The sequence below is a fragment of the Sphaeramia orbicularis genome, chromosome 12 (genome assembly GCF_902148855.1).
Source record: "Sphaeramia orbicularis chromosome 12, fSphaOr1.1, whole genome shotgun sequence".
Lineage (NCBI taxonomy): Eukaryota > Metazoa > Chordata > Actinopteri > Kurtiformes > Apogonidae > Sphaeramia > Sphaeramia orbicularis.
In genome coordinates, this window is record NC_043968.1 from 10,234,056 (window position 1) to 10,260,330 (window position 26,275).

At 40.5% G+C, this 26,275-nt stretch overlaps 1 protein-coding gene across 6 annotated transcripts in view; it reads left to right on the plus strand.

The window, feature by feature from the left end:
- The window catches only part of cdk5rap2 (CDK5 regulatory subunit associated protein 2), a 41,426-nt gene that overhangs the window by 13,116 nt on the left and 2,035 nt on the right, over window positions 1-26,275 (plus strand). For 2 of the 6 annotated variants that reach the window (XM_030149802.1, XM_030149801.1), the window contains 36 exons: window positions 55-165; window positions 251-388; window positions 519-698; window positions 833-1,027; window positions 1,313-1,504; window positions 1,742-1,871; window positions 2,207-2,346; window positions 2,471-2,587; window positions 2,721-2,864; window positions 2,952-3,064; window positions 3,170-3,309; window positions 5,250-5,389; window positions 5,516-5,626; window positions 5,711-5,854; window positions 6,370-6,462; window positions 6,553-6,731; window positions 6,849-7,197; window positions 7,730-9,257; window positions 9,424-9,525; window positions 9,915-10,060; window positions 10,490-10,893; window positions 10,996-11,246; window positions 11,586-11,637; window positions 12,865-13,049; window positions 14,857-15,186; window positions 15,315-15,440; window positions 15,560-15,676; window positions 15,816-16,005; window positions 18,285-18,406; window positions 18,567-18,779; window positions 18,865-18,957; window positions 19,613-19,875; window positions 20,845-20,991; window positions 21,082-21,220; window positions 23,118-23,164; window positions 23,288-23,342. In XM_030149802.1, the coding sequence (XP_030005662.1) occupies window positions 55-165; window positions 251-388; window positions 519-698; window positions 833-1,027; window positions 1,313-1,504; window positions 1,742-1,871; window positions 2,207-2,346; window positions 2,471-2,587; window positions 2,721-2,864; window positions 2,952-3,064; window positions 3,170-3,309; window positions 5,250-5,389; window positions 5,516-5,626; window positions 5,711-5,854; window positions 6,370-6,462; window positions 6,553-6,731; window positions 6,849-7,197; window positions 7,730-9,257; window positions 9,424-9,525; window positions 9,915-10,060; window positions 10,490-10,893; window positions 10,996-11,246; window positions 11,586-11,637; window positions 12,865-13,049; window positions 14,857-15,186; window positions 15,315-15,440; window positions 15,560-15,676; window positions 15,816-16,005; window positions 18,285-18,406; window positions 18,567-18,779; window positions 18,865-18,957; window positions 19,613-19,875; window positions 20,845-20,991; window positions 21,082-21,220; window positions 23,118-23,164; window positions 23,288-23,342 (7,126 nt within the window). The remainder of the gene's footprint in view (window positions 1-54; window positions 166-250; window positions 389-518; window positions 699-832; window positions 1,028-1,312; window positions 1,505-1,741; window positions 1,872-2,206; window positions 2,347-2,470; window positions 2,588-2,720; window positions 2,865-2,951; window positions 3,065-3,169; window positions 3,310-5,249; window positions 5,390-5,515; window positions 5,627-5,710; window positions 5,855-6,369; window positions 6,463-6,552; window positions 6,732-6,848; window positions 7,198-7,729; window positions 9,258-9,423; window positions 9,526-9,914; window positions 10,061-10,489; window positions 10,894-10,995; window positions 11,247-11,585; window positions 11,638-12,864; window positions 13,050-14,856; window positions 15,187-15,314; window positions 15,441-15,559; window positions 15,677-15,815; window positions 16,006-18,284; window positions 18,407-18,566; window positions 18,780-18,864; window positions 18,958-19,612; window positions 19,876-20,844; window positions 20,992-21,081; window positions 21,221-23,117; window positions 23,165-23,287; window positions 23,343-26,275) is intronic. The other 4 variants (XM_030149803.1, XM_030149798.1, XM_030149800.1 and 1 more) reach the window with 4 other exon arrangements.

Here is a 26,275-nt window from a genome sequence, read left to right on the forward strand (position 1 = left end):
CCTGTTATGGTGTTAATTTGTGTTTTTGCAATGTCTTTCCTGTACATTCATCAGGAGTACATAAACATGATCAGAGACTTTGAGCAAAGCAAAAGCCCAGGAGGAAATGATAGTGTGCTTTCCAAGCTCAGGCAAAGACTGAAAGAAAAGGAGAAAGCTTTGGAGGTGTGTATTTCTTTAACATCTGTGTGAAATCTTTTCATAAATATAACATTGATTCACTCTGACTTTCTAAATTTTTCTCTCACAGCAAGCATTAGATGAAAAGTTTGCAGCCATTGAAGAGAAGGACAATGAGATACACCAGCTACAGCTGTCTCTCCGGGAGAAGGAAAGAGACTTGGAAAGACTCAATAATTTACTCTCTCACAATGAGGAAACTATTAATGTAAGTAGCTACAACTGTGTTAAACATATGTATCTGATCTAAATTAGACTGAGCCGAGACTATATGACAAAGTTGTTCTGGGAAAGTTAATATTTACTTACAGTTGAATGTGTTATTTCTCTTATTCTAGAGTTTTGATAGTCTGATCAAGGAGAAGGATGTGGAGTTGCAGCATCTTGCAAATACACTGAAGAACCTTCAAAGATCCAAACAAGATGTAGAAGATAACCTGAACAGATCACTGAGGGAGAAGGACTCTATCATCAGCCAGCTCCAACTGTCACTGGAGGGCAAGACAAAAGATATGCAGGTGAATTGAAAAAGTTCACCTCTGCCTTGTATTCATTTAAGTTCACCGTCTTTTCTTTTCTGTTTACATTTACAAGCACTTTTTGCCCTGGTGTTTTATGTTTTTTGCTTGACATCTTCCACATCTGTTTATAGGAAATAACTGACTCAATGCTGAGCCAGTCACAGACTCATGCGCGTGATCTTGCTGAGCAGATGGGCCAGAGGTTAAAGGTCACAGAGGCTATGTTAGCTGAGGCGGTAAAGGCCAGGGAAAGGCTGGTTGCAGACAATGAGAGTGCTGTGGAGGGACTGCTGGCTACAATAAGCAGCAAGGACCAACTCCTCAAGGTCAGAACTTAATTTAATTATTGATTCAAAAGTGGTTTCAGTGATTTCATGTGTGAAACAAAAAACAAAGGAAAAAGATGAATGGAAATGTAGGGAGCGATCTCTTAAAATGAGCCTCTGTGTCATTTTAAATTAAAGTTACTTAAATTCAAAACATTTTCAGAATATTTTTAGAGGAATTAAGTTTGTATTGTACCTACGTGGACAGATGTACAAAAACCATTTATAAAAACAGTCTGGATAAACATCACTTAAACTCATTACTTCATTTCTTTTGTCTCCCAGGAGTCTGCAGATCACTATAACCGCATGTTGGCTGAGCGTACTCAGGAGATTCAGGAGCTGAGGAAACAACTGTCTGACAGGCAACAGCAGCTTGTCACTGCTGAGAAGCAAAGCTCCACTGCAGCCCAGGAGGGTTATTTAGAGACAGCAGAGCTTAGAGCCCTCCTTGCCGAAAAGGACCGTCTCATCAACGTAAGATCCTGTGGGACAAAACACTGTCATTCAGCTGTAAAATGTGCAGAGGCTTGGCACAAGGAAGTCAAAAACATTAAGGAGTTTAACTAAAACACTTATACCTTCTTGATCAGATATCTTGTTGGATTTTGTAAAACCTACTTCACATAATTTATGTAGAATACGTCTGAACATATTTTTAAAAAATTTCTACCTGGTCAAGCTAATTTGAGCAACTTTTGTATAATTTTGTAGAAACTTCTTCAGCGTGGCCAGGAAAGAGACCAGTTTCTGGCTGAGATGAGGCAAAAGGATGAGCCAGATCGTGTGCTGGAGCTTAGACAAACTATCCAGCTCATGCAGGAGAAGCTGGATGAGAAGGAAGGTAAGACTAACTATTCAGTGAGAGGCTTCTGTAACTATATATATTAGATTAGATGAAACTTTATTGATCCCACAACGGGGAAATTCACTGGTCGAGGCAGCAACAGGATAAAGTGCAAGAAAATGTGCATGCATAAGGCAGTGCAAAAAACAAACAATACAATACAAATAATAATAGTAGAAAGGAATAACACTATAAAGGCTATATACATGTTTACATTAGAAATAGAATTGCAATATGTCAAATAGTACAGACGGGAGAGCTACAAAAGAGCTACACTGTTGTGTTGCTTGGTAGTTTTACATGTGTTGATTCCTTTTCTGTTTGTCTTGAAGGTGAACTGTCCAGGAGGAACAGTGAGGGCAGTGTGGAGAATATTCCAACTTCAAAGAAAGCTGTTGTTGTCCTGAAGAAGGAGTTGGCACAGAAAACCGAAGCACTAAACAAAGCACTGAAAAGGGAGAATGAACTCAAGGTCAGTAAGTCATGTCATATTTTTTCTATGTGTACACACACACACACACACACACACACACACACACACAGCTTGAAGCTGTTATTAACAAGGGTTTTGTCTTTTTTTTTTTCTTGATTTCCAGATTTCATTAGCAGAACTACAGTCACAGATATCTGAGCTGGAGGGTCGAATTGAAGGTCAAACAGCGAATACTGAGTCCCTGACTGCCACTCTGAAAACCAAGGATGAGATTATCAATGTGAGTGTTCCTCTATTCATTGAGTCAAACTTCTGTCAATAAATGAACCACCTTCAGGATTTGGATAAGGACCATTTGAACTCAGCAGCCCCTTTTCCAGAATTCTAAGTCTCTTTTGACTGTGTCTGAACAGACTCTCCACCAGCGTCTTGGTCAGAGAGGGGACAGTCGGGTTGAACATACGCTGGATCAGGTCATTAGTAGCGGGATAGAGAGGTCTCTTCCTGGGCTGCCACAAAGAGAGCACACCATGATTGGTGGAGACTGCCAGCAAGAAGTACTACATTTTTTTCTCCTTGAATGAAAATCAAGGAAACAAAACTTAATTATTTCATATTTAACATGTTTTTTCCTCTTCCCTAAGGCTTTGCCCAGCCTCATAGCTTTACAACAGGAGCATGATGCTCTCAACAAAGCTCTGAAAGCAGAACAGCAGCTTTACTCCAGCCTGGTCAGGACTGTAAAGGAGCAGGACAGGTAGGAAAAATGATCACTGCATTGAAGAACAATTACCATAAAGGTGTGAAAATGAAAGCTCTATAATTTTTCTTTAATCTGCATGTATGTGTTTGTGGTTTCCAGTGCCCAGCGTCTCCATGCTCTGCAGCTAGAGCTGACAGCTGTTCAGCTTCTTAGGCAGCAGTTAGAAGACAGCATCAAGACGAACGAAGAACTAAGGGATGACCTGGAGAGAGAGATACACAGAGCCAAACTCAGAGAAGGTGCAGTGCAAACACACTTGGTTGTAGATGAGGTTAGGGACTGAATAAATAAAGAGAAACAGCATAGGGGAACTGTAGCTCAGGAGGAAGTATCTCTATAGTGACTAGCCTTATGGGAACAGACACAAACACACCTGTCTACCTTTTGTCAAATGTGTTCGTTGTCATCACCGTTTCTTTCACTGTACGTTGCACCTGGACCAGTGACCCCTCATTTTATCCTTCTTTCTGTTCATCTTGTTTTCTTCACCCTTCATCTCATCACCTGCTCACTTGCATGTTACTGTCTGCACTAACATTGCAGTTAATTTTTTTGTCACTCTGTCAATGTCATTCTCTTACACTTGTCCATACTGTCTCAAAGCCTGTCTGTCATTCATTAAAAAATAGTGAATAAAGGCTGATGTTTAGCCTGTTTCTGTCTCTCACTCTCTCTCTGCTTATTTTGTCTGTCCCATTAAAACATTTGCTTGTCTTTTCACCGCATCTCCCCATCTGTCACATTAATTAATCTCATGAGTGTGTTATTAAATAACCACTTATGACAAAGGTATTAATGTAATGGAGAAATTACATACAGTATCTCTGAGAAGAGTATTGCAGAATAGCTGCTCTGAAATAGGGTTAAATCCAAAAAGGTCGCAAGTTTATTATCCTGTGACATCATGTAGTTAATGTAATTTAGCGCATTAATGCCTCTGGTGAAGTGACATGAAGGTACGGCCTTAAGACTGATTAAAGGTGTCACTGTACACTCAAGTACATGTCTAAGCCAACTTGCTTCGGTGTCTGCATGCATTTGTGTGCTCGCCTGTGTGTACATAAGTGTGCTGATCCTCTGCCCTTGTCTAAAGAGAGCCAGGTGTATAAATAGGTCATGTGGAAGCAGCAGCCCCATGGCTCACATGCACACGAAATACATGATAGAGGCAGCTTATTACTGCTTTCTGATTACATTGTTCAGTTAATGGCTTGGTTATGTAAACAACCTAACATAGATACAGTGTTGAATAATATGTACCTATATGTGAGTGTGACATGGAGACAAAATATATGTTTATGGTACTAGTAAATTTTCTTTCAGGAGCTACAGATCTCAGCATAAGACATTGCGACCCTTTGTTCTAAATTTCACAGAAAGTGCACACAGCTACACTTGAGTGATTGTGTGAATTGGAATTGAATAAATATTGAATATAAATTTTTATATTTTAGAAACATAAGCAGAGGCAACTTATGTATTGTTTTTCCCCATGTACCAGTTTTTAGTTGAAAGTTACTCATAAATTGCATTTCACCCATCTGCAAATTATGCACAACTATTTCCCAAATGTATGTGTTTACTTCATCTAAGGGATGCATAGACACATCAGTTGAACATCTGTCTTGGCTGATATTGGCCTTACTCACCCTGGCAAATGTCAGTACACTGATAGCAGTGTTTGACATTTATCTGTGTGGTTGTATTAATGATAGGTTTTGTGTGATTGAATTTGCTTTCATCAGAAATAACATGTTGGCTTTATTTATCAACCAGATTCTAATTTTAAACACAGTATCATCCCAGAATGGATAAATATGGTAACATGCTGTATTTTTGTTACACAATGTTTAGATTTAAGAATGTCTATTGTCATTATGTGGACACAAAATGAAATTATTAATTAATGAAAAGGTGCAAACTTAAATACTAAGATAAAATGTAAAACACACTATAAGAATATGTACACCATATGTATAAAATAAATGTAAAAGTCAGTATGTACAGTCTTACAGGATTGTAAATAACATGGCATCTGAAACACTGTGAATCAATTAGTGATATGTCAACTTGCACAGTATTGTTGTCTAAATAGAAACATGCTTTCTTTGTACTGTAAATTCGTAGTAAATGCATACATATATCCATATGTAACCGTCTTTGTTGTACGTCTGTTCAGGTATGGACCTAATTGATCCTAAAGAGTTGGAGAGCATGAGAAATCAGCTTGAAGATGCTCAACGTTGGAATGCCTCGCTGCAGGCTCGATTAGGAGCCATCCAGAACCGTGGGGGAGGTGTTGGTGGAGCAAATGATAGTAAGTGGTGAAAAATACTCCAAATATCCACTTCAGTGTAATCCAGCACTTTTTTTTTTAAAAAGATGCATTGGAAACCCAGCTTGCAATGTATTTTCTCCATTGTTTTTTTTTTTTTTTCTGTTTCAGGTGAGACTTTGAGTTTCATTGGTGATCAGACATCTTACATGAGTATCTGTGTGGGAGAGTGGCAGGATGATAGCTTGTCTCAGTTGTCTGCACAGGAGCTCAAGCAGAAGGTAAACATGACAGGGTGTGACAAAATAATGTAAAGCTGGAAAAGTTGCTTGGGAGTGGATAAAAGTTAGCTTTCTTAATCTTAGGTGTTGGAGCTGCAGGACTTTGTCAGCAGACTGCAGACTCTGAACAACGAGCTGCAGAGCCGAATGACCCTGCTGGAGAAGTCAGACCATGAAGATCCTGGTAAAGAAGAGCGAGACCTGAGCAACAGTAGCCATTGGAAGCAGGTGAAGTCTCAAAACATAGCTGCAAAGATGTCACGCTTGAATCTATGGTGAAATTCTTTTCCAAATGTGACGCTCCAACACTCAAATCCTTTTCCTGTAATAATTGTGTAAAGTATGTCTACATTTAGGAATTATTCTGAATCATGTCTAAATCATTGTCTAACATCCGCCTTTATTAGCTCTTTTCTAACCTCTGAACCTGTAAACCTATGTCCTCTCCTCTGCTCTAGCTTGTACTGTTACGTAGTCATAGCAACTTAACTCTGTGGTACTCTAACAAGTGTTTCCTGTCTGTAGTATGGAATTCCCTCTTTTCTATCCTTCACCTTTCCTAATCAGTCCCTGTTTTTTTTTTTTTTTGTGTCCCATGAAATGGTCTCTCTTCACCATGCCACATTAGACACATCATGCCATTCTGCTGTTGCTGTGCAGTGTTTTATGGATTCTGTTTCCTCATTAAATTTTCTTTTACCGAGCCATGTGTGTCACACTCGCCTCCCATCCCATTACTCTAGCAGCTAGAGAACATGCAAGAAATGCAGCCAAGAGCTCGAAGCAACAGACAGCGGCACGATAAAGAGACCCAGACTTCTGAGGAACTGGGACAGGTAGGGCATGTTGAAAATAAGGTTTATCACCTTATGGAGAATCCCTGTGCTTAAAATAAAACCACATTTCTAAACAATCTCCCTTTTTAGATGGTGTCTGGAAACCTGTTGCATCATGAGAGTACTGACACTGGTCATGGCCAGATTAGAGACGACACTCAGTCTGGTGTTGACTCGAGACAAAAGGATTCAAGAGACAGGAACAGACATGAAGCAGCACTTACATCCCTGTTGGCTGACTGTGGGGCTTCATCAGTGTCACACCTAAAGTGAGTCAGACAAATGCTGCTTTTCTGAAACAGTATGGCAAACATGCTTCTTTTTCTTGTATGACCTTAATGCTCAGTTGCATTAATCACAAACTGATCCAGTTTCCTTTTTTGCAGAGAGGAGCTGCTCCGACTTAAATTAGAAAATGTGAAGCTGCGCGGTCTCCTGAAAGAACACACGTCATCTGAGTCGAAAGAAAGGGAGAGCATGGATGCTTCAGGGGAGAGCAGTGATGGACAGGCTGAGTTAAGAAAGAGCATGGAAACACTGCAGGCAGAGGCAAAAAGTCAGTCTAAGGTCATCGAGCTGTCAAATGAAAAGAAAGAAAGGAAATCTAATGACATCTCAGAACAGGAGCGAGCTGTCACCACAGAGCTAACTGGCAGCACTGAGAAGATGGACAGTCCACAAGAGAAAGGCCCATCATACAGCAATACTGCCAAGCAATGGGTCACCAGGCATGGGGTGAGCTTTAGATTTGATAGAATTACAGCTCTGGGAAAAATTAAGACACCACTTCAAATTTCCAGTCCTACTGAAAACTTCTGCAGTTTAGTCAGGATTTGTAGGAGTGGCATAAAGTACCCAAGAGCATACCGAGTATGAACACTGTGATTTAAAATCAGTGTTAGCCTGTCAAATACATTTGTAATGTGTTTTAAGTGTTTTTCTGTTGAAAAGCTGGGCTAGTTTGTCCAAATACAAGCTCTAAATGACAATATTTTTATGAACAAAAAAGATAAACTCCTAAACGCAAAATATTTAAAAAGAAATAAGATTTAAAGGTCACTCATGACAAGTAGTAAAAAAAAGCCTTTATTCACATGGCTGTTTTCTTTTATTTTACACAAATTCATACCTATAAATAGTAAAATCGGTAGTCTGTTAAAATTATCAAGTGGTTTCCTAATTTTTTCAGTGCTGTAGAACTACACTACCTCATGTTTGAACTGTTCTTGTCATTGTTTTCAATATCTATTCTGTGTTTGACTTGTAGGCTGCTGTCAAATCTCGCCTCCCTGTCCCCATGAGGCTGAGAGTGGAGTCTGGCAGCAGCAGGCAGCCTGTGAGCTCTGACCTGAAGACTGATGTGGAGGATGTCAATGGGTGTGATCAGCAGTTGCTTGTCGACACAGACTCCATGTCATCACACCAGTACAGCACCTCCCCCTCTTCCACGCTCAGATATGCTCACCATAGCCGAAGATCAGCAGAGTCAGACAAAGACTCTGAAGCCAGACCAACACTGGATCACACCCAGCCTGACTCGGCTCTTTTCACTCAGCTAGAGCTGCTTCACCAGGAGTGCCAGGAGAAGGAGGCTCTCATCAACAAGCTAAGTGAGCAGCTAGCGGACTGGGAAGAGCTCCATGCTCAGCTTCAAGAAAAGGAACGACTTAATCGCCAGTACTTGGAGGCCTTACAAGCAGCTGAGTCCACCATTGCTTATCTGACTGCTTGCAGTTTGGACAGTCAGAGTGGACTCGGTTCTCACCCTGGTTTGCATACACGTTCTGGTTCTAGGAGTTCAGATGCTGCCCTTCACAGCAGGTGCTTGGAGTTACAGAAAGCCTTACAGGATAAAGAAAAGTTTAACAACCAGCTTATAGATCTTCTAAGCATGGCAGAAAAAGCTTTCATCTCCTCTGACAGCCAAGAACAGAATCCAGAAACGAATGATCTATGCGTTAAGATAGAAACAGCCTTGCAAATGAATAACTCTTCTGAGAGACAGGGTGTCTCTGGTTCAAGGTGTGAGCTGCAGGAGCATGCAGGGGCATTTTGGAACCAGAGTAGAATGGATGCAGAGCTGCAGGAGAAACAGCGAGCTGCAGATGCGGCAAAAGTTGGCTATGGAAGTGCCAGTGCTGGCCAGGATAGTGACCCCTCAGAGCAGGTAGGAGCAGAATCACTTAAAAAGAAAGACTCAAAAGAGCAGGACATAAATGATAATGCCACCTCAAATCAGGAAGTTATCAAAGTTCTAATGAGCTGCCTTAATGCAGTAGATTCTGCTGTCGCCTCTTTGACAACACACTGTACAAATACTAGCCCCTTGACTTCTGGTAGATCATCACCAAATAACGCTGACCTGCAGATGTGTTTAGACCAGCTACAGAGAGCATTGCAAGAAAGGGAGAAACTAGTAGGCCTTACAGAAGCCCCCCAGCCAACCACTAAATCCAACAGCAGTCAGTCCATTGCTGCAGCTAACATGAAGGGTCAGCTTCACCAGGAGCTCCATCACAACCTGTGTATCCTCTATAAAGTCTTCGCCAGCCTTTCTCAGAAGATCTCTGAACTCCAGGCTTCTGTACAAGTGGAGAAGAGTCCCAGAGAGGAGTCTGAGGCCCACAGGTCAGGGCAGGATGCCATGGGATTACCACCGAGTGTTCAGAGCCAGTTGGAGACTCTCCATAAGGCACTGAGGGAGAAGAAGAAAGCCTGCAAAAGCCTGGAGGAAAAACTAGCCACTGCACAATCTATTATTACCAAGACGCCCTCTCCTGGAGCTGCACGGAAAGGTAAGAGAGAAAATACTAAAATTGTTGCTGTTGTGTTCATGAATATTTCAAATTTATAAGTAATTATGCACAGACAGATTTGAGATGTGATGCTAATGGTCAAGAAGAAAGAGCCAAAATCAAAATAATTTCTTCTTAATCCAACTTATATTGCCTCCAATACCAGCTCTGGAGCAAGATGACAAAGGCGTGCAGGTGGATTTGCAGGACCTGGGTTACGAAACCAGTGGCAAGAGTGAGAACGATAGGGAAGAGAGCAGTAGCACAGGTAGACGGCTTCCAGACAGACTTTTGCATGTCTGTCTGCTGAGTGGGAACTAATCTTAAACTGGATAGACTGTCTCTATCTGCATGAGGAGTGAACAAAGAACTGTAACACTGTCTTATATCTTGAGTGATGTTTTCACAATAACCACACAATCTCTCTTCTGGTTTTAACCTGGAACCTCTTGGCACTTTGCATTTCGAGTGGGCTATCAAAACTCTTCATTGACAAATTCTTGCATGTGTTTACTCTGGAGAATGGGAATGACTTACCAGCACTCAATAACCTTTCACTTTAGATTGTTTTTTTTCTTCTGTTCCAGTTGGCTATATTTCAGCAACTATATGACAAGTTTTGTCTTTCCTTTTTGACGGTGGTTATGTCATTTCCAGATCTGGAGGTTGGTGTGAATCCCAGCTGCAGTGCATCTAGTTTGCCATCTTTGTTGAAACAGGAGGCCACCTTCTCCTCTACTGAAAACCTTTACTCAACTTCCAGCACCCCGTACCCTACTTCACCAGCTCTCAGTTCAGCAAAGGTAAACACTGATGATATTCAACCAGATTACATTTTATTGCACTTTCCTTACAGGTTTATTAGATTCTAGTTTGTGCCTGTTGGTGTGCTCACATAATATTTATTTTAGTATCTGTATTTCCTGGGAGCCAGACCTGTTGACTGTATTTATATGCTATTTAGCAGTGGTATAGGAGAACAAAAAGGCAGTGAAAAACACAACAAAAAAATTTAATCTGAAACTGCAACATAAAAATTAATGTATGATGGCTGTTATCATTGATGTAGGCAGCTAAGACCATTTTTAGCTTAGACATAAACATAGTGGCAGTAAACATCCAGTTTCCAGCACAAAACAGACCCAAATATAGACTTTACAGAAACGCATACAAATCCTCCATAGTGCACTTATGAAAAAACAACTGTGCACTGTTTTGTTATCTTTTTCCAGGTCAGTCTGAAAAGCCTGCAGGTTTATGAGGACTATGGTGTTTCAGAAGACCCTCTCCAGCTTCAGACACAAGTCAGAGAGCTTAAGGTCCAGCTGGAAATCCAGACAAAACTCATCCTCCAAATGCAAAGTCTTCTGCGAAGAAACTCTCAATCCAGTGATTTTGTCGCCAACACCTCTGATCCCTCAATGATCAGGGACTCAGAAGGGGCACAGAGGGAAGACCACAGCCTAGAGAGGGGCTACAGAGCTGGGCAGCTGAGGGAGAAGAAAGATGGAGACAGCAAAGTGATGAAGGATAAAACCAGTCACCTGAATGTGGAACATGACAGTGAGAGGACACTTTGCAGAAACACAAGTGAACAGCTGCAGCAGACCCGCAGCCGCTCTGCCTCACCAGCCAGGTCTGTGTTTTATTCACATTATCACCTTCAGGGTTACTCACTAATGGTATATTTTCAGTGCTGTCGTTGGTTTTGTTTGTTCTCACACGGGCTCCTTCACAGACTGGACTCCCTGGTGCAGTCCCAGGCCAGGGAACTGTCGCAGCTGAGGCAGCAGATCAAGGAGAGTCGCCGGCTGGGAGCCCTGCACCGGCTGCAGCTGGAGGAGCTGAACAAGGCTTTCAAGGAGCTGATGCACGCCAGTGAAGTTGACTGCTACATGGGGGAGGTAGTCAAAGAGCAGCTGGACAAGAGCCTGAGCATTCTGGACAGGCTGGAAGGACGGCTAGACAAAGGCGGCCGCTCCCTTGATGGTATTTGTATTCCCTGTCTGTGCTAATCAGAACCATTAAACACTTGTTAATTAGCAGTATTTGACATCCTGTGACATCTGCAAACACACATTACCCAAAGCAACGCACCTGCTTAACTGTGGATCTCTAAAGGACTCCACTTTGTTTAGTTAATGAGCAACTATTGAAAAGCAGCTGTTTTTAAGTGATATTACAAAAAACAGACCTATTGTATAGGAACTTCTTGATACAACAAAGAAGTGAGCAGCCACAGGCAAAATGGGACGAACAAGGAAGCAGTGATACGTAACTGATTTTTACAGACAGGTCTTTGACAGCATGTTTTCCTCTGTTTGCCAGGAGAATCTCATCTGGATAATGAGGATGTGGCGGCTCTGGAACTGTCTCGCAGGTACATCTCAAATTCTTAGTCTGCTCTTATTTACTGAATGTCCATTTAGCAAAGACGCAGTGTGAATGCTTTACCTTTCATTAAGGGATGTGTTCAGCTTTTATGTGTGTAACGTTACAAAGGTTTTTATTAGTTAGTATTGAATCTGTTTTGAGGTTTGTCTCTTGGCCCGTTCAAAGACCCCACCACCCCCATTAGCTAATTGCCTTGTGACCCTGGGCTGTGTGCGTATTGTTGGTTGTGAATAGTGTCCTGCTGTTGACCTAATTTTGTGTGTATCGTCCAAAACGTTGAGGTTCACGGCTCAAACTGGGTCACTAGTGTTCCAGACATCAGGGGGATATCCCACCACATGTCAGTCAGATCAGATCAGTCTTTTTATGTACTTGATCTATGGATCAGGTAAAGTGTTAAAGACTTGTGGTGGTTACATACTGGTATATGATTAGAGAATGTGTTTTTTAGGAAATGCTTTATGTAAAACCTTCTCTGATTACTGAGAGAAAGGTAAGCCCAATTATCCTTCATGCCTGACATGGATTAATAGTAAAACACAGCAGCTCATTTCCTGAAAGTAGCAGTTTTATTTGATGTAGTAACGTACTATAACTACTGTCATAATCCCATTTTCATAATTGACAACTAGGATATAAAAATAAGTTTTTATAGTGGCAGATGTTATTACTGATTGTCCCCGATGTGGACAGTGTTGGGGAGCTTCAGCAGGGATCACAGCCACTGTGGTCCTGTAACGAGAGCATGAGCGATCTTCCTGACAGCCCGGCTAGAATCCAGCAGGAATTAGATAAACTACGTGAGGAGCTAGAGGGCGAGAGAGAGCTGCTGCAGCAGCACATCAGCCTGCTGGTCCAGCAGAACCTCACCCTGGCTGAATGCACCAGGGATCAGCTGGACCTGTGAGTGGGTTTGATTCAGACAGATAGCATGACGTTTGCAGTGACCGTGTGTTCTCTTCGTGGTTTTAATTCCTCTGATTAGAAAAATATGTGTTTCTCTTGAATTCTTCATCTTTTTTTTTGGTGTCTCTTCTTGTGCCTTGGGTGCCTTACCTCAGTTTGGATTCTTCCCTGTATGAAATATTTTTGCCATCTTGCTCTTATCAAGTTACGTGGACCAAAAACATCCCACGTGCTGCTTCCAGTAGACATTCCAGCTCCTATTCATATCATTAATTCTTTTTCTCCTTCCTATCTTTCATCCCCGCAGGTTGGCTAAAGAGTTGCAAGAGAAGAACCGCCTCATTCAGAGCCTCCAGAGTCAGTTCAGAGGTCAGACTCCCAGCAGCCACCACAGCTCTCACTCTGATCTGTACCACTCAGACAGAACGTCCTCCTCCTGTCATAGCAGACCGACCACACCAGGTGGCAAACTGGTTCACAGTAAGCACTCAGGTAAACACAACAAATATATGTTCAGATTAGGGATGTAAACAATTAATCGACTATCAATTAATTGCCAATAAGAATTTGCTTGATTAAATTACAGTAATTGTCGGTTAATTGCCCTTTTCCACGGCAGTATTTGTGGTGTCGACAGTAGGGGGCACCGCTGCCCAAACTAGGCTTCATCGCTGGGGTTGCATATTGGGGGGAGTCACCCTGTCCACCTGTCCCACAACTGTCCGAAGGCTGCCGGTTTGTCCGCACCGCAACGCCGCGACTGGGGCTGGGATAGCTGGTCACCGAACTGGATCATGGCGCTGATGAGTTAGAATCGCTTTAGGGCAGGGATGGGCAATCCTGGTCCTGGAGGGCCAGTGTATGTTTCCCTCTTCCAGCACACCTGAAGGTCATTATCAGGCTTCTGCAGAGCTTGATGATAGGCTCATCATGTGAACCAGGTGTGTTGGAAGAGGGAAACATCTAAAACATGCAGGATACCTGCCCTCAAGGACCAGGGTGGTGGAGCAAAACACAGACCGGCCCGTCCCACATGCTGCGGATTGCATATTTGTGAGAGCGGTACAGCCGGCAGGAGGAGGTCCAAATATGCGTACATATGCGGGGTCAGTATCGGTCTGGTCCCGGATGGAGCGGGGGGGCACGGCATCTCCCCACTCCTTGAGATCCGTCTCCTGCGTGAACCTCCTCCGCTGAAATCTCTCTCCATTGTGTCGGGTAGTGATGCAAAGTCAGAAATGCCCATTTCTTCTAAACTGCTTTTCTTCAGATCCATTTATTGTATTGAATTTCGCTGCAGAGTTTATTTAGTTTTACTACATAAATGTCATTGCCTGTACTGTATCCCTAATGGTACAATAAATCAATCATTAAGGAATATGACATGCTTTTTTCATGAAGTATATAAACAATATGTAGCTTTTATTCTTATAGACCCTCTTGAAAGAGAAATTCATGGTTCGCAGGAAAATCACCGCTTATCAATTAATCGTTAATTGATCGACAAGGCCAACCAACTAATGATTTATGAATTAATCGATAATTTGCATCCCTACTTCAGATGTTTTCTTTTACATACATAGTACAAATTAAACGATGAATTTATTAATGAATGGGTGTGAAAACCAGTTCCAATTATATTCTTGAGTGTCTCAGATGGTGGCTTAAGCCAGGTGTAGTGTGTACTTGAATGTTGAGTTATTTTAGTCTATAGTAGGATTAACCTCCGTCTGCTCCATCAATGATTCATATTTTTCCCCTTTTCTCGTCCCAGCGGTATGTCATGAGATTACAGATGATCTAGTCACAGCCTGTTATAGCACTTATTTTCCACTCAGGTCCTTTGTGTTGCAGTGAAGCATCCCACAGGACAATACACGCTGGCCAAGGGCAGAGCAGGTGTCCAGTTTCAGTCCACCTCCACTTAAAGTTGCATTATTCAGTGGCACCTATCCGGTTCAATCTTCAGATTGTGGGTCTCTCAGGAAAAGAGACGGTCAAGGCTATTAAAGAGACAAGTAAGGCCTGTGGATATGTGAGAGGTCCTGCATCAGGGTCGATAGGTCTGTGCCACATTTCCTGTAGTTTTCTCATAATGTGTGGTGCCCTCACTTAGGTGTACTCATCTGAGAAGCTCCTTAGATTGCAGTAATTCATTAATTTTATACTGCAGCTTCTTTTTTAAACACGGAGTAATAGTGGAAGATGTCAAGTGCAGTTTAAAGCAATAGTTGTAGTTTGTGCAGTAGGTGTCTGTTGTCATCCATCAAACTGTTGTTGTCACCTTCTACAACTGTAGACCAGCGACACTCTGCTGATTGGCCAGCAGTAAATGTCCCACCTGGAGGAGGAGGAGCTCAGGAGGAAGGTGTGTCCGGTCACAGACTGCAGGGCCTGCAGAGGGAGAACGGCCGACTGCAGGAGCAACTGAGAAACAGCGAGGAGCTCAACTCCACACTGCGCACAGAGTTGGACTTGCATCGCTCAATTATGGCCCAGACCAGTTCACACCATCAGGAAAAGGATCAAAGCCAAGACCAGGATGGGTCAGGGCCCCAAACAGAGGCTTCGAAACAAGATGGAGGGTCACAGAAGAATATGTCTGAACAGCCTCGCACACTGAATTCAGGTAAATATATATATATACTGATTACCATGTCAGTGTGTGCACTGTTGTTCATCCATGCAGAATTGGGGGGAATTCTGGAAGGATGCACAGAATTATTTTCTCTGAATCTATCTCTGTTCACCTGACAGATCTACTGGCAGAGCATTTACAGGAGATTCGGGCTCTGCGGCAGCGCCTGGAGGAGAGCATCCGCACCAACGACCATCTCAGGGAACAGCTGGAGAAGAGACTGGCTGAAGTGGAGAGAGACCCAGGTACAGACCCGACCTCTGACACTGGCCTCTGTTACCGTTTCACAGTGGTGAAATCCCACGCTCAACACATGGCTCTTTACCCTTTATATGATGACTGACAAGCATGTGTATTCATGTAGCAGCTACCAACATCTTCATCCATGGCAACGAGGAGCATGGTCAGTTGGCCAATGAGGTGCGCTTCCTTTGGGGACAAAATCAGGCCTTGAAGGAGCAGCTTAACTCGGGGTCGAGAGGTAAAACATTTCACTCCAAAATATCAATAGTAAATTCCAGTTTCCCATCTTGCTATTTTAAAAATGTATTTGCATGATTTTGTTTTGTTGTGTTTGTTTTTCTTACAGTTCTTTGACAAACATACTTCTTTGTGTTCAGATAAGCAGAAGGAGAATGACAAGCTGCGGGAAACTCTGGCCAGGAGGACGGCCAAACTGGAGCAGAGCCGCAGGGAATGTGATGCCCTGAGGCAGGAAAACAGCCGACTGCAGGACAGGCTGGAGCGCAGCAGCCAAGAAAACGCACAACTGCAGGACCAGCTACACTACAGCAAGGATGAGCTGCACAGGTACACACACATGCATACATAAATAAGTACAGTAGAAGAAGATGTTGTGGACACATTTACAGGCATCTGCCCATACTTCACACATCTCATCAGTACTGGTACCACACTCTTTCATGCAACCTGAAGCTGCACGAGGCTGCTAATTACCATTCTAAATGCCCATTACAATTACCATTATTCAACACTATTAGTACAACTGTGAAACATGAGAGTCTATCATGTGGACGGCTCATCCATGAAGACACATACTATAATGATGGGATGTGACCTCTTGCCCTGGGTCCCACTGACACAACTGAAAGAGGCCGACATATGAAACCAGGAGCCTAGTTTAATGTTAGATCACTTTTCCTCTCCCTTTCCTTCACTTGTTGCTTTGAGTGTGTGCTTTGTAAACTACAAATACAAGACTGTTTATTTCTGTTTGCAGCTCCAAAGATTTTATTTAAAATGAGCAGACTGGTTTCAACTTAAAACAGAGAGCGATAATGATGGAAAAACGTCTCCTATATGTCGGGTGCAGCTAATAGTAGGGGTGTAAGAAAATATCGGTTCTGCACTATATCGCAATATTTCATTTCACAATACTGTATTGATATTAAAAAGTACTGTATCAATATTTTTAGGTATTTATTCAAACGCAGATATTGTGGAGGTTCATTTTTGTTTTTCTTTTATGTTTATATTTTCTTTATTGCTATTTAACTCTCTTATCAAATAATGTTTGGTCTTTTGTTGGGATTGCACAAAAATAATGATGTTTCTTATGAACTAATAGAATATGAACATTTGAACAGGATCTTAAACTGTAATGTCTGTAAAACATAATCTAAGTTTTAACAGGAAAATTTTGTGATGTAGCATTAGATCCTGTTCTGATCAAATAAAAATGTGTTTAGTATTTGTGCATATTTTTGGTGTAGTTCAGTTCTTCAAGGAAATAATGATTTTAAAAGAAGAAACACAAAATTGCCTTTTTAACAGTATCATGATATATTGTATCATGATCCTAGTATTGTGATTTGTATCGTATCGCCAGATTCTTGCCAATATACACCCCTAGCCAATAGTCAAGTGTTACAGATAAAATAAATCCATTATTAGTAGCTTTATTAATTTGCTGATTTTTATTTTTTCTGTGCTAAACTTTTCCCCAGTATTTTACATCCCTACAGCATAGAAGGGACCCTTTATGTGCCATGATGTGAACCTCAACTCAAATTACATCAGGTCATGGTGATTTTTTGTTTTTTAGGCATCGCATTTTAAGTGTTCCGATATAAAATAATATAAATATTATAATAATATTAATGCTGATTACATGGGACTCCTTGAAGAGAAGGTGTCTGGCATACTTAGACAAAGTAATCTAAGTAACAAGAGACAATACTATCTGTTCTGTTCATCAGAGGAATGTGTGCCTGGCATTTAACATTGTCAAAGTGTTTCAGTTCTGTGACCTCCAAGGATGCATAGAGGGGTTGAAACTGATAGATACAAGCAGGAATGTGCATGGTTTACTCTAGTAGGCTGGATAGGCGATATTGCAAGGTCAAAGGTCAACTAAGTCAAAAGTCAAGCTGTTATTCACACGTCGGAGACCACCAAGTGAGAATCATAAAACATCTGATTATCCTAACACATTCCAACATAGGTGTAGTAGTTATATAATACTAAGATGAAGTGCTAACATATGGAGTGAAATAGATTTTCCATTACACATGATTTAAAATTGATTTTACTTTGTTTATATGACAAAGCAAGTCAATAACATCCTTAATAAGTGGTGCCAGATGCACCAAAGCCCACCCCTTGCACAAATCATAGCTTATTTTGGAATCGATCCAGCTGATGGCATCATGTCTATGCATGTGGTGACGTCAGCATATTAATTACATCTATATATGTGCCAAGTTTGAAGTAAATTGAAACAAAATTAATGTTTTATAAACATTTGAAATTTCGCCCATTATAAGTAGATGGGGGGGGGGGGGGGGGGAGATATAGAAAAATTCATAAAAAATTTAAACTTTGACCTATATTTCCCAAAATGTTACGATATCTATTCTTGGTCACTGGCAATCTGTAAACTCCATTTGATATGAATTCAACCAATAGTTTTGCTGCTAGAGTGTTAACAATCAATCAAACAAACAAAGAAACAAACTGAACCAAAAACAATCCCCCTTGCCTTCCCTTCAGGGGGCAGGGTAAATATGCAAAACATTCATATTGTCATTCAGATTTCAGTTTTCTTTGGTTCTCTTTGTTATTTCCAGGATACAGTGTGAGGTGAAGCTTCAGAGGCAGCAGTTGTCTGACTCTCACCATCTTCTCCAGTCCCTGCGGGTGGAGCTGCAGGTTTATGAAAAGATGAAGACTGAGACTCAGAAGTCTAAAGGTGCTGCAAGTCCTGATGTGTTACATACTTTAAAACAATAATAACTGGTTGGGACACTGCTTACTAAGTTTGCTGTGGTTGATGGATAATGACATGAATGAATGAATCTGGATATTTGGAGTGCGCCTGACCTGTTTCTCTTTCATGTTTCTCTGAATAGAAACCAAGGAGTCGACCCAAACGCCGGACCAGGGGCCTCCATCCGGACCCGTGGACCTGGGAGAGCTACTGTCGGAGATCAGACACCTCAGGCTGCAGCTGGAGAGGAGCATCCAGACCAACACAGCGCTGCGACAGAGACTGGAGGAGCAGCTGCTCAGAGGACCCAACCGCTCTGAAACCATCAACATCAACTACCTGCTGTCGTCTCCAGGTACACAACCCTCGTCTGCCGTCAGGAAACTGACGCATGTCCAGCCATCAGGTCGTGTCAGTATGTGTTTCTACTTTTGTTGTAGATGAAGGAGGCAGGTCACCACCGGGCCGGGACAACTCTGATCCTCTGCGACAGTCATTTCAGACTCACAGCGAACACACCAGAGTCGTCCATGGTGAGAACGAATACACCAGTGAAACAGTGATAATTTAATAATAATAATAATAATAATAATAATGGTGGTGGTGGGGATCCACGTAAAAGACCATATGTCAGCCAAACCTAAGACTTCACATTATAGTCATTACGGTCACCTGTACATTTTGCACATACTGGACTTGCTTTTGTGTGTGTTTTTTTACTTGACTGTTTTAATATTTTGATTTTTTTTTATTTTTTTATTCTTGACCATTTTTACAAGTGTGTGTATTTTACTTTGAGCACCTTACAGACCATAAAACCAAATTTCGTTACACTGTGTAATGGTATTATGCAATGACAATAAAGCCTATTCTATTCTATTCTATTCTATTCTGTTTCATTGTAGCTTTGACCATCAGACAGTTTCCCTGGTTTTTATTTCATCAACAGAATAATAACGTGAGCTACTAATTCACAAACAAAACAGTGAACTGACAAGTTTAAGATAGAATAGAATAGCCAGAAGGCACTGAGCCAGAGAGCAAAGCACCGCTCCACCCGTGCACGTCACTATCGTGCAACTACTGAACTGTTAAGCCCACGAAAACTTTAAGAATAAACCTGAAAACGATCCTAAATATTGAAAATATTCAAAGTAACAACATCTGGGCATGTGTGAATGTTTTCAGATGAAAAACGCTACGCTCATTCTGAGGGGGATGGAGGCTCGGTCAGCGGCAGTTCTGGTGAGAGCCTCACTAGCGCCCCCTCTCGCCTCGTACCGGGTCATCGGATGTGGGCCAACCGCAACGGCCGCCACATCTTGGGTTTGATCGAGGACTACAACGCTCTCCGGAAGCAGATCTCAGAGGGCCGTAAACTGTCCCACAGCATGGACGCACAACTGCAGGAGTGTGTGCAGGCTTTTAAACAGCAGGGCCCCGACAACAAGGTACTAACACGATATCACATCACTGTTTATACAGGTGATAAGACTGTAAAAGTAAGACCATTGTCAACTGTCATTAGGTGCAGGGTTCATGCGGGGGCTTGAAATCCTTGAAAATGCTTGGATTTCAATATTTTGTTTTCAAGGTCTAAAAAGTGCTTGAAAGTCCTTGTAATTCTAGCTCTGTGATGTAATATATTTATTACCTCCGCCAAGGAGGCTATGTTTTTGCCAGGGTTTATTTGTTCATTAGTTAGCAAGATAACTCAAAAAGTTATGGACGGATTTTCATGAAATTTTCGGGAAATGTTGATACTGGCACAAGGAACAAATGATTAAATTTTGGTGGGACGGGGGGGTGGATTTTTTTTTTTTTTTGTTCACCTGTCTGTTACCAAGGTAACTCAAAAAGTTATGGATGGATTTGGATGAAATTTTCAGGAAATGTTGATACTGGCACAAGGAACAAATGATTAAATTTTGGTGGGGATGGGGGGGCTGATCTGCCTTGGTGGAGGTCTGCACTCTCTGAGTGCTTTTCTAGTTTATTTTTAATATTAACTCTGCCAGGTTAGATGGCAAGCCGAAGCTACTAACAGAGAGGTGATACATTCTGAAAAAAAACCCCAAAAAACTTTATGTCAAAAAGAAAATTAGCAGGTGTTTTCAGGTCGACTCCAGGCACATTTTTATTGGCTCCATGCAAGTGACTTCCCCCTTTTTTTTGGATAAGACTTTGTGTTCTCCTTTAATTTCTTAACGTTTTGCTATTATGAAACATAATTTTAGATGTTTATAGCTTAATACAATGAACATCATTATGATAAAAAGTGACAAAAAATAATCATGAGTATATGTATTTCTGTTGATATATATTTTACCCCAGCGATAGGGTGCTATGCTGGAAAAATTTAAAAATGACCTTTAAAACTGCTTGAATTTGACCTTGAAAAATGTGTACGAACCCTGTAGGTGATAGAACAGCAGCATCTGAAGAGTTTGTCCGGCAGCATGAACACCATGCAGCAGGTGTTAGAGGAGGCCGGTCGACTGCTCAAACTACTGTGGAGAGTGTCTTTGCCAGCAGGTAACACCGGAGACAGCAACAACAACCAGCAGGTAAACACACACACACACACACACACATACTGCAACATAACCTATCCACTTCAAGTGCCTCCGGATTAAATCCTGTTTATCTTCTATCAGGACGAGCTGCTGAGGAATGAGATCACCAGACTGAAGAGCCGTCTGTCGCAGCAGGAGAGGATGCTGAGTGGAGCTGTGAAACGCCTCCGGACCACCAACCAGCTCAAAGAGGGCATGGAGAGGGTCATCATCGATCAGTGTATGATGTTCTCATGTTACTCACACTTTTAGACACAGTATGTAAATAGTCAGGTGTAGATGATTTAATATCGTCAGTGACTTTTAATTGATGCTATACCACGTCCCCAAGTACCAGCAAATGACCTGAATGTGTTTCAGGTGAAGTGTTTTCAGTATTTTTAAAGCCTTGATCACTTTAGAAATACATTAGATTAGATAGATAGATATACTTTATTGATCCCAAACTAGGAAATTGCAGTGCAGCAGCAGCATGATACACAGTAAAAATAAAATATAACAATAAAAATAGAATACAGGAGCAAACACATTGTATACATAATAAATTAGAAGTATAAAAAGTGAACTGGTAAAAAAAAAAAAAAAAAAAATCTGGACAGTCAACAGTAAGGTGCAACAATAAACTGTAATGTGCAAAGCAAAATGGAATTTTGATTTTTATTTTGATAATCAATAAGTCTCAATATTTTTTGAAGGATTCTTCCTCCTTAAATATGAATGTTTTCACATGTTATGATGGTAAATTAAATACCTTTGGGCTTTTGGACCAAACAAGACATTTGACATTGGTATCATTAGTTTTAGAGAACCCTGATTGGGATTTCCGCTATTTTTTTATTTATTACCCCGCCCTGGGGTGCCACAAACAATTGTGGGCCCCATGAAAAGTTAACGTTGTGGGCTCTTCATAAAATAAAAATATCTGTAAATTTGTTGGGGGAGTTTAGTGGGAAAAACAGAGGAAAAATATTTAGTGGGGAAAAAAGAAACTAGGAAAAAAATGTAGTGGGGGAAAAAAGGAAAAAAAAAACGTAGTGGGGAAAAAAATCCAGGAAAAAATTTTGTGGGAAAAAAGCACAGGAAAAAAATTAGTGGGGACAAAACCAGGAAAAAATGTAGTGGGGAAAAAAATAGGAAAAATTTTAGTGGGGGAAAAAATCCATGAAAAAAATTTTTGTGGGGAAAAAAACCCCCAGGAAATAAATGTTGTATGGAAAAAAAAAACTGGAAAAAAATTTAGTGGAGAAAAAAAAACAGGAAGACAATTTAGTGGAGGGAAAAAAAATTCTTGGTAAAAAAAAAATCAGTGGAGAAAAAAACAGGAAAAAACTTAGTGGGGATCACAAAACAGGAAAACAATTTAGTGGGGAAAAAAACAGGAAAAAAATTTAGTGTGGGGAAAAAATACAGGAGAACAATTAGTGGAAAAACAAACATGAAAAAAATGTACTGGCGGGAAAAAACAAGAAAAAAATTTCTTAGGGGGAAAAAAAAAATAGGAAAAAAACATTGGAGGAAAAAAAATAGGAAAAAAATTAGTGGGGAACAATGTTTGTGTGGAAAAAACACAGGAAAAAATTTTGTGGCAAAAAAAAAAAAAACCCAGGAAAAAAATTTTGTGGGGAAAAAAACCCAAGGAAATAAATTTTGTGGGGAAAAAAAAACAAGAAAAAATTTAGTGGAGGAAAAAACCTAAGGAAATAATTGTGGTGGGTAAAAAACCAGGAAAAAATTTTTTTGGGAGGACAGGAAAAAAAATAATGGGAGAAAAAAAAGTTTAGTGGGGGAAAAATCAGGAAAAAAAATTCTTGGAAAAAACAAACAGGAAAAAAATTTGGTGGAGAAAAAAAAACAGGGAAAAATTAGTGGGGGGAAAAAAGCCCCAGGAAAAACAATTGAGGGAAAAAAAACCCAGGAAAAAATTTAGTGAGAAAAAAAAAACAGGAAAAAAATTTAGTGGGGAAAAAAAAACTAGGGGAAAAAAAAAATCCTCCAGCCACTTCCTGGAACAGGTCAGGGTACACCAGGTCGTCCCGTGGAAACCGTCCGAACACATCCATGTATAAATGCTCTTGGATGGAACTCAGATGTGTAACTGTATCGTCTCCTTTCTCCAGTGTGTCTAACCCACGGAGTGTTGAAGAAAGCCAGAGGGAATTTAGAGGTGAGTAACACAACTCATGGGAAATGTTCAATGTTCTCCTAAGCAGCAGCCAGTTCAACTTCAGTAAATCACTTTTCTTTTTTTTCTTTTTTTTTTGTCATCCTCGACATAAAATAATGGTAGACGAATTACTGTACGCTGTATGGTCCGAAAGTCCTGTCTGGAGGACCGGGTGAAGGTCAGTGTGGTGGGGCTGCAGGACTGAGATGATGCATGAACCTGACGTGGTCCTGTTGACATGCTGGTTGTTTTTGTTTGTGCATGGAGCAAGGAACACAATAATCAGACATCAGGTTATTGAGTTCGCTTTGCAAAATCTAGGTTGAACTGCCTCATAAAGTGTGTGTTAGATGCATGAGCAGCCACTGTACACAGCTCAGACATCTGAAGGCCCTTTCAGACGTGTACTTATGTTCTTCTAACGGCAGCTGTGTGTCTGCACTGAGCATGAGCACTGCAGCCACTTCTGTTAAGGCCTGACCGAGTTACACTTTGACCACCAGTAGGGCTGTGTATTGGCAAGGATCTGGCGATACGATACAAATCACAATACTACGATCACAATACCATATATCACGATATATCATGATACTGTTAAAAAGGCCCTTTTTTTTTATATACACTGAACAAAAATATAAACGCACCACTTTTGTTTTTGCTCCCATTTTTCATGAGCTGAACTCAAAGATCTAAAACTTTTTCTATGTACACAAAAGGCCTATTTCTCTCAAATATTGTTGATAAATTTATCTAAATCTGTTAGTGAGCACTTCTCCTTTGTCCTTTGCTGAGATAATCCATCCACCTCACAGCTGTGGCATATCAAGATGCTGATTAGACAGCAGGATTATTGCACAGGTGTGACTTAGGCTGGCCACAATAAAAGGCCACTCTAAAATGTGCACTTTTACTGTATTGGGTGGTCCAGGGGGGTCAGAAAACCAGTCAGTATTTGGTGTGACCACCATTTTCCTCGCACAGTCTTCTTCATGAATTCTCTGAAACAGCTTTGGAGATGGCTTATGGTAGAGAAATGAACATTCAATTCACAGGCAAAAGCTCTGGTGGAGATTCCTGAAGTCAGCATGACCAGTGCATATTCCCTCAAAACTTGTGACATCTGTGGTATTGTGCTGTGTGATAAAACTGCACATTTTGGAGTCGCCTTTTATTGTGGCCAGCCTAAGTCACACCTGTGCAAAAATCCTGCTGTCTAATCAGCATCTTGATATGCCACACCTGTGAGGTGGATGGATTATCTCAGCAAAGGAAGAAGTGTTCACTAACACAAATTTAGACAGATTTGTGAACAATATTTGAGAGAAATAAACCTTGTGTGTACACAGAAAAAGTTTTAGATCTTTGAGTTCAGCTCATGAAAAATGGGAGCAAAAACAAAAGTGGTGCGTTTATATTTTTGTTCAGTGTATATATATATATTTTTAATTTTTTTGGTCAAAGTGTTTTTATTACATGTCAAGTCACAGAAAATCATAATACAGTCTTTTTTGTTTGTTTTTTAACCCAAACCCATGAACATTCCCACCCTGTTGCACCAAAAAAAAAGATAATTGACAACAATAATAATAATAATAAATAAATAAGGAACACAGATATTAGTCACAGACTCATATTAATAAGACTACTGTGGAACAAGTGAGGGATCTACCTCTTTTATGTGATTCAGAACAGGTTGCCAGGTACTGAAAAACTTACTGGCACATCCTCTGATAGAATATCTGATTATTTCCCATGTTAAATGACATAAAAGATCCAGAAACCATGATTTTAATGTTGGAGGTTGTTTATCTTTCCATTTAAGTAGTATTAGTCTACGAGCTAGAAAAGTGGTGAAGGCAATTAGATTTTTAGATTTTTGGTTAAAACGAAAAGAATGTGATGTAATGCCAAATATTGCAATGGTTGCCTCAGGTTCAATATGAGACAGTGTTACATCAGAAAGAAATGTAAATATAGACTGCCAAAAGTTTTTCAGTTCTGAACAAAACCAGAAAGAAAAAGGCAATTTTTTGTTTATTTCTTTTTTTTTTTTTTAAATTATTATTTCCTTGAAGAATTGAATTGCACCAGAAATCTGCACAAACACTAAACATATTTTTATTTGATCACAACAGGATCTAATACTATATCAAACAATTTTCCTGTGTTAAAACTTAAATTGTTTTACAGACATTACAGTTTCAGATCCTGTTCAAATGTTGATATTCTATTAGTTCAGAACTAACATCAGAACATCATTTTTGTGCAATCCCAACAAAGGAACTAACATTATTTAATAAGAGTGTTAAATAATAAATAAAATGTAAACCTAAAAAAAACAAAAAAACAAAAATGAACCTCCACAATATCTGCATTTGAATAATTACCTAAAAATATTGATACAGTACTTTTTAATATCGATACAGTATTGTGCAGTGAAATATCGTGATATATCGCAGAACCGATCTTTTCTTCCAGCCCTAACCACCAGTGTGAGGTGAAGGCCGTCAGATGAATGTAAAGGCTGCAGCAGCGTCACATAAACAGAAAGTAAACACCCATTTTTCTGCTTTGAAACATGTTTTTCAACTCATAACAGTCTGAATGAATGGATTTAAGTTCTGTACAAACAATATGTGAGCATATACAGGGTGTCCATAAAGTCTGTGTACAGTTTAACAATTTATTACCAAAGGAAATGAATAGACAGATCAGTGGAAATTATTACAAAATGAAAAGTAGATAGGGTTTTTGTTTTGGTTTTTTTTGGCCTTATTTAATCCACCTCTATGGGCACCATTAGTTACATGAAGCACTTCTAGACGGTACTGGATTTGTTTCCATGTTTACTGTACTGGTACCTGTGGGACCTGACTCTGGCAGTGGCTGATGGGTAAAATGTAGCTTCTCATTTACAGACGTTTTAAATGTTGAGTGATATGGACCAGCTGATTGGCTTTTTCCACGTTTGGTCGGTCAGCCGCTACAGCCACTAATTCAGGCTTTAACAGCAAATCACTTTGAAAATCCATCAGTAGTGAATCATTTTGTAAAAAAAAAAAAAAAAAAAAAAAAAAACTGAAACCATCTGAGTTAACCCATAAAGACCCA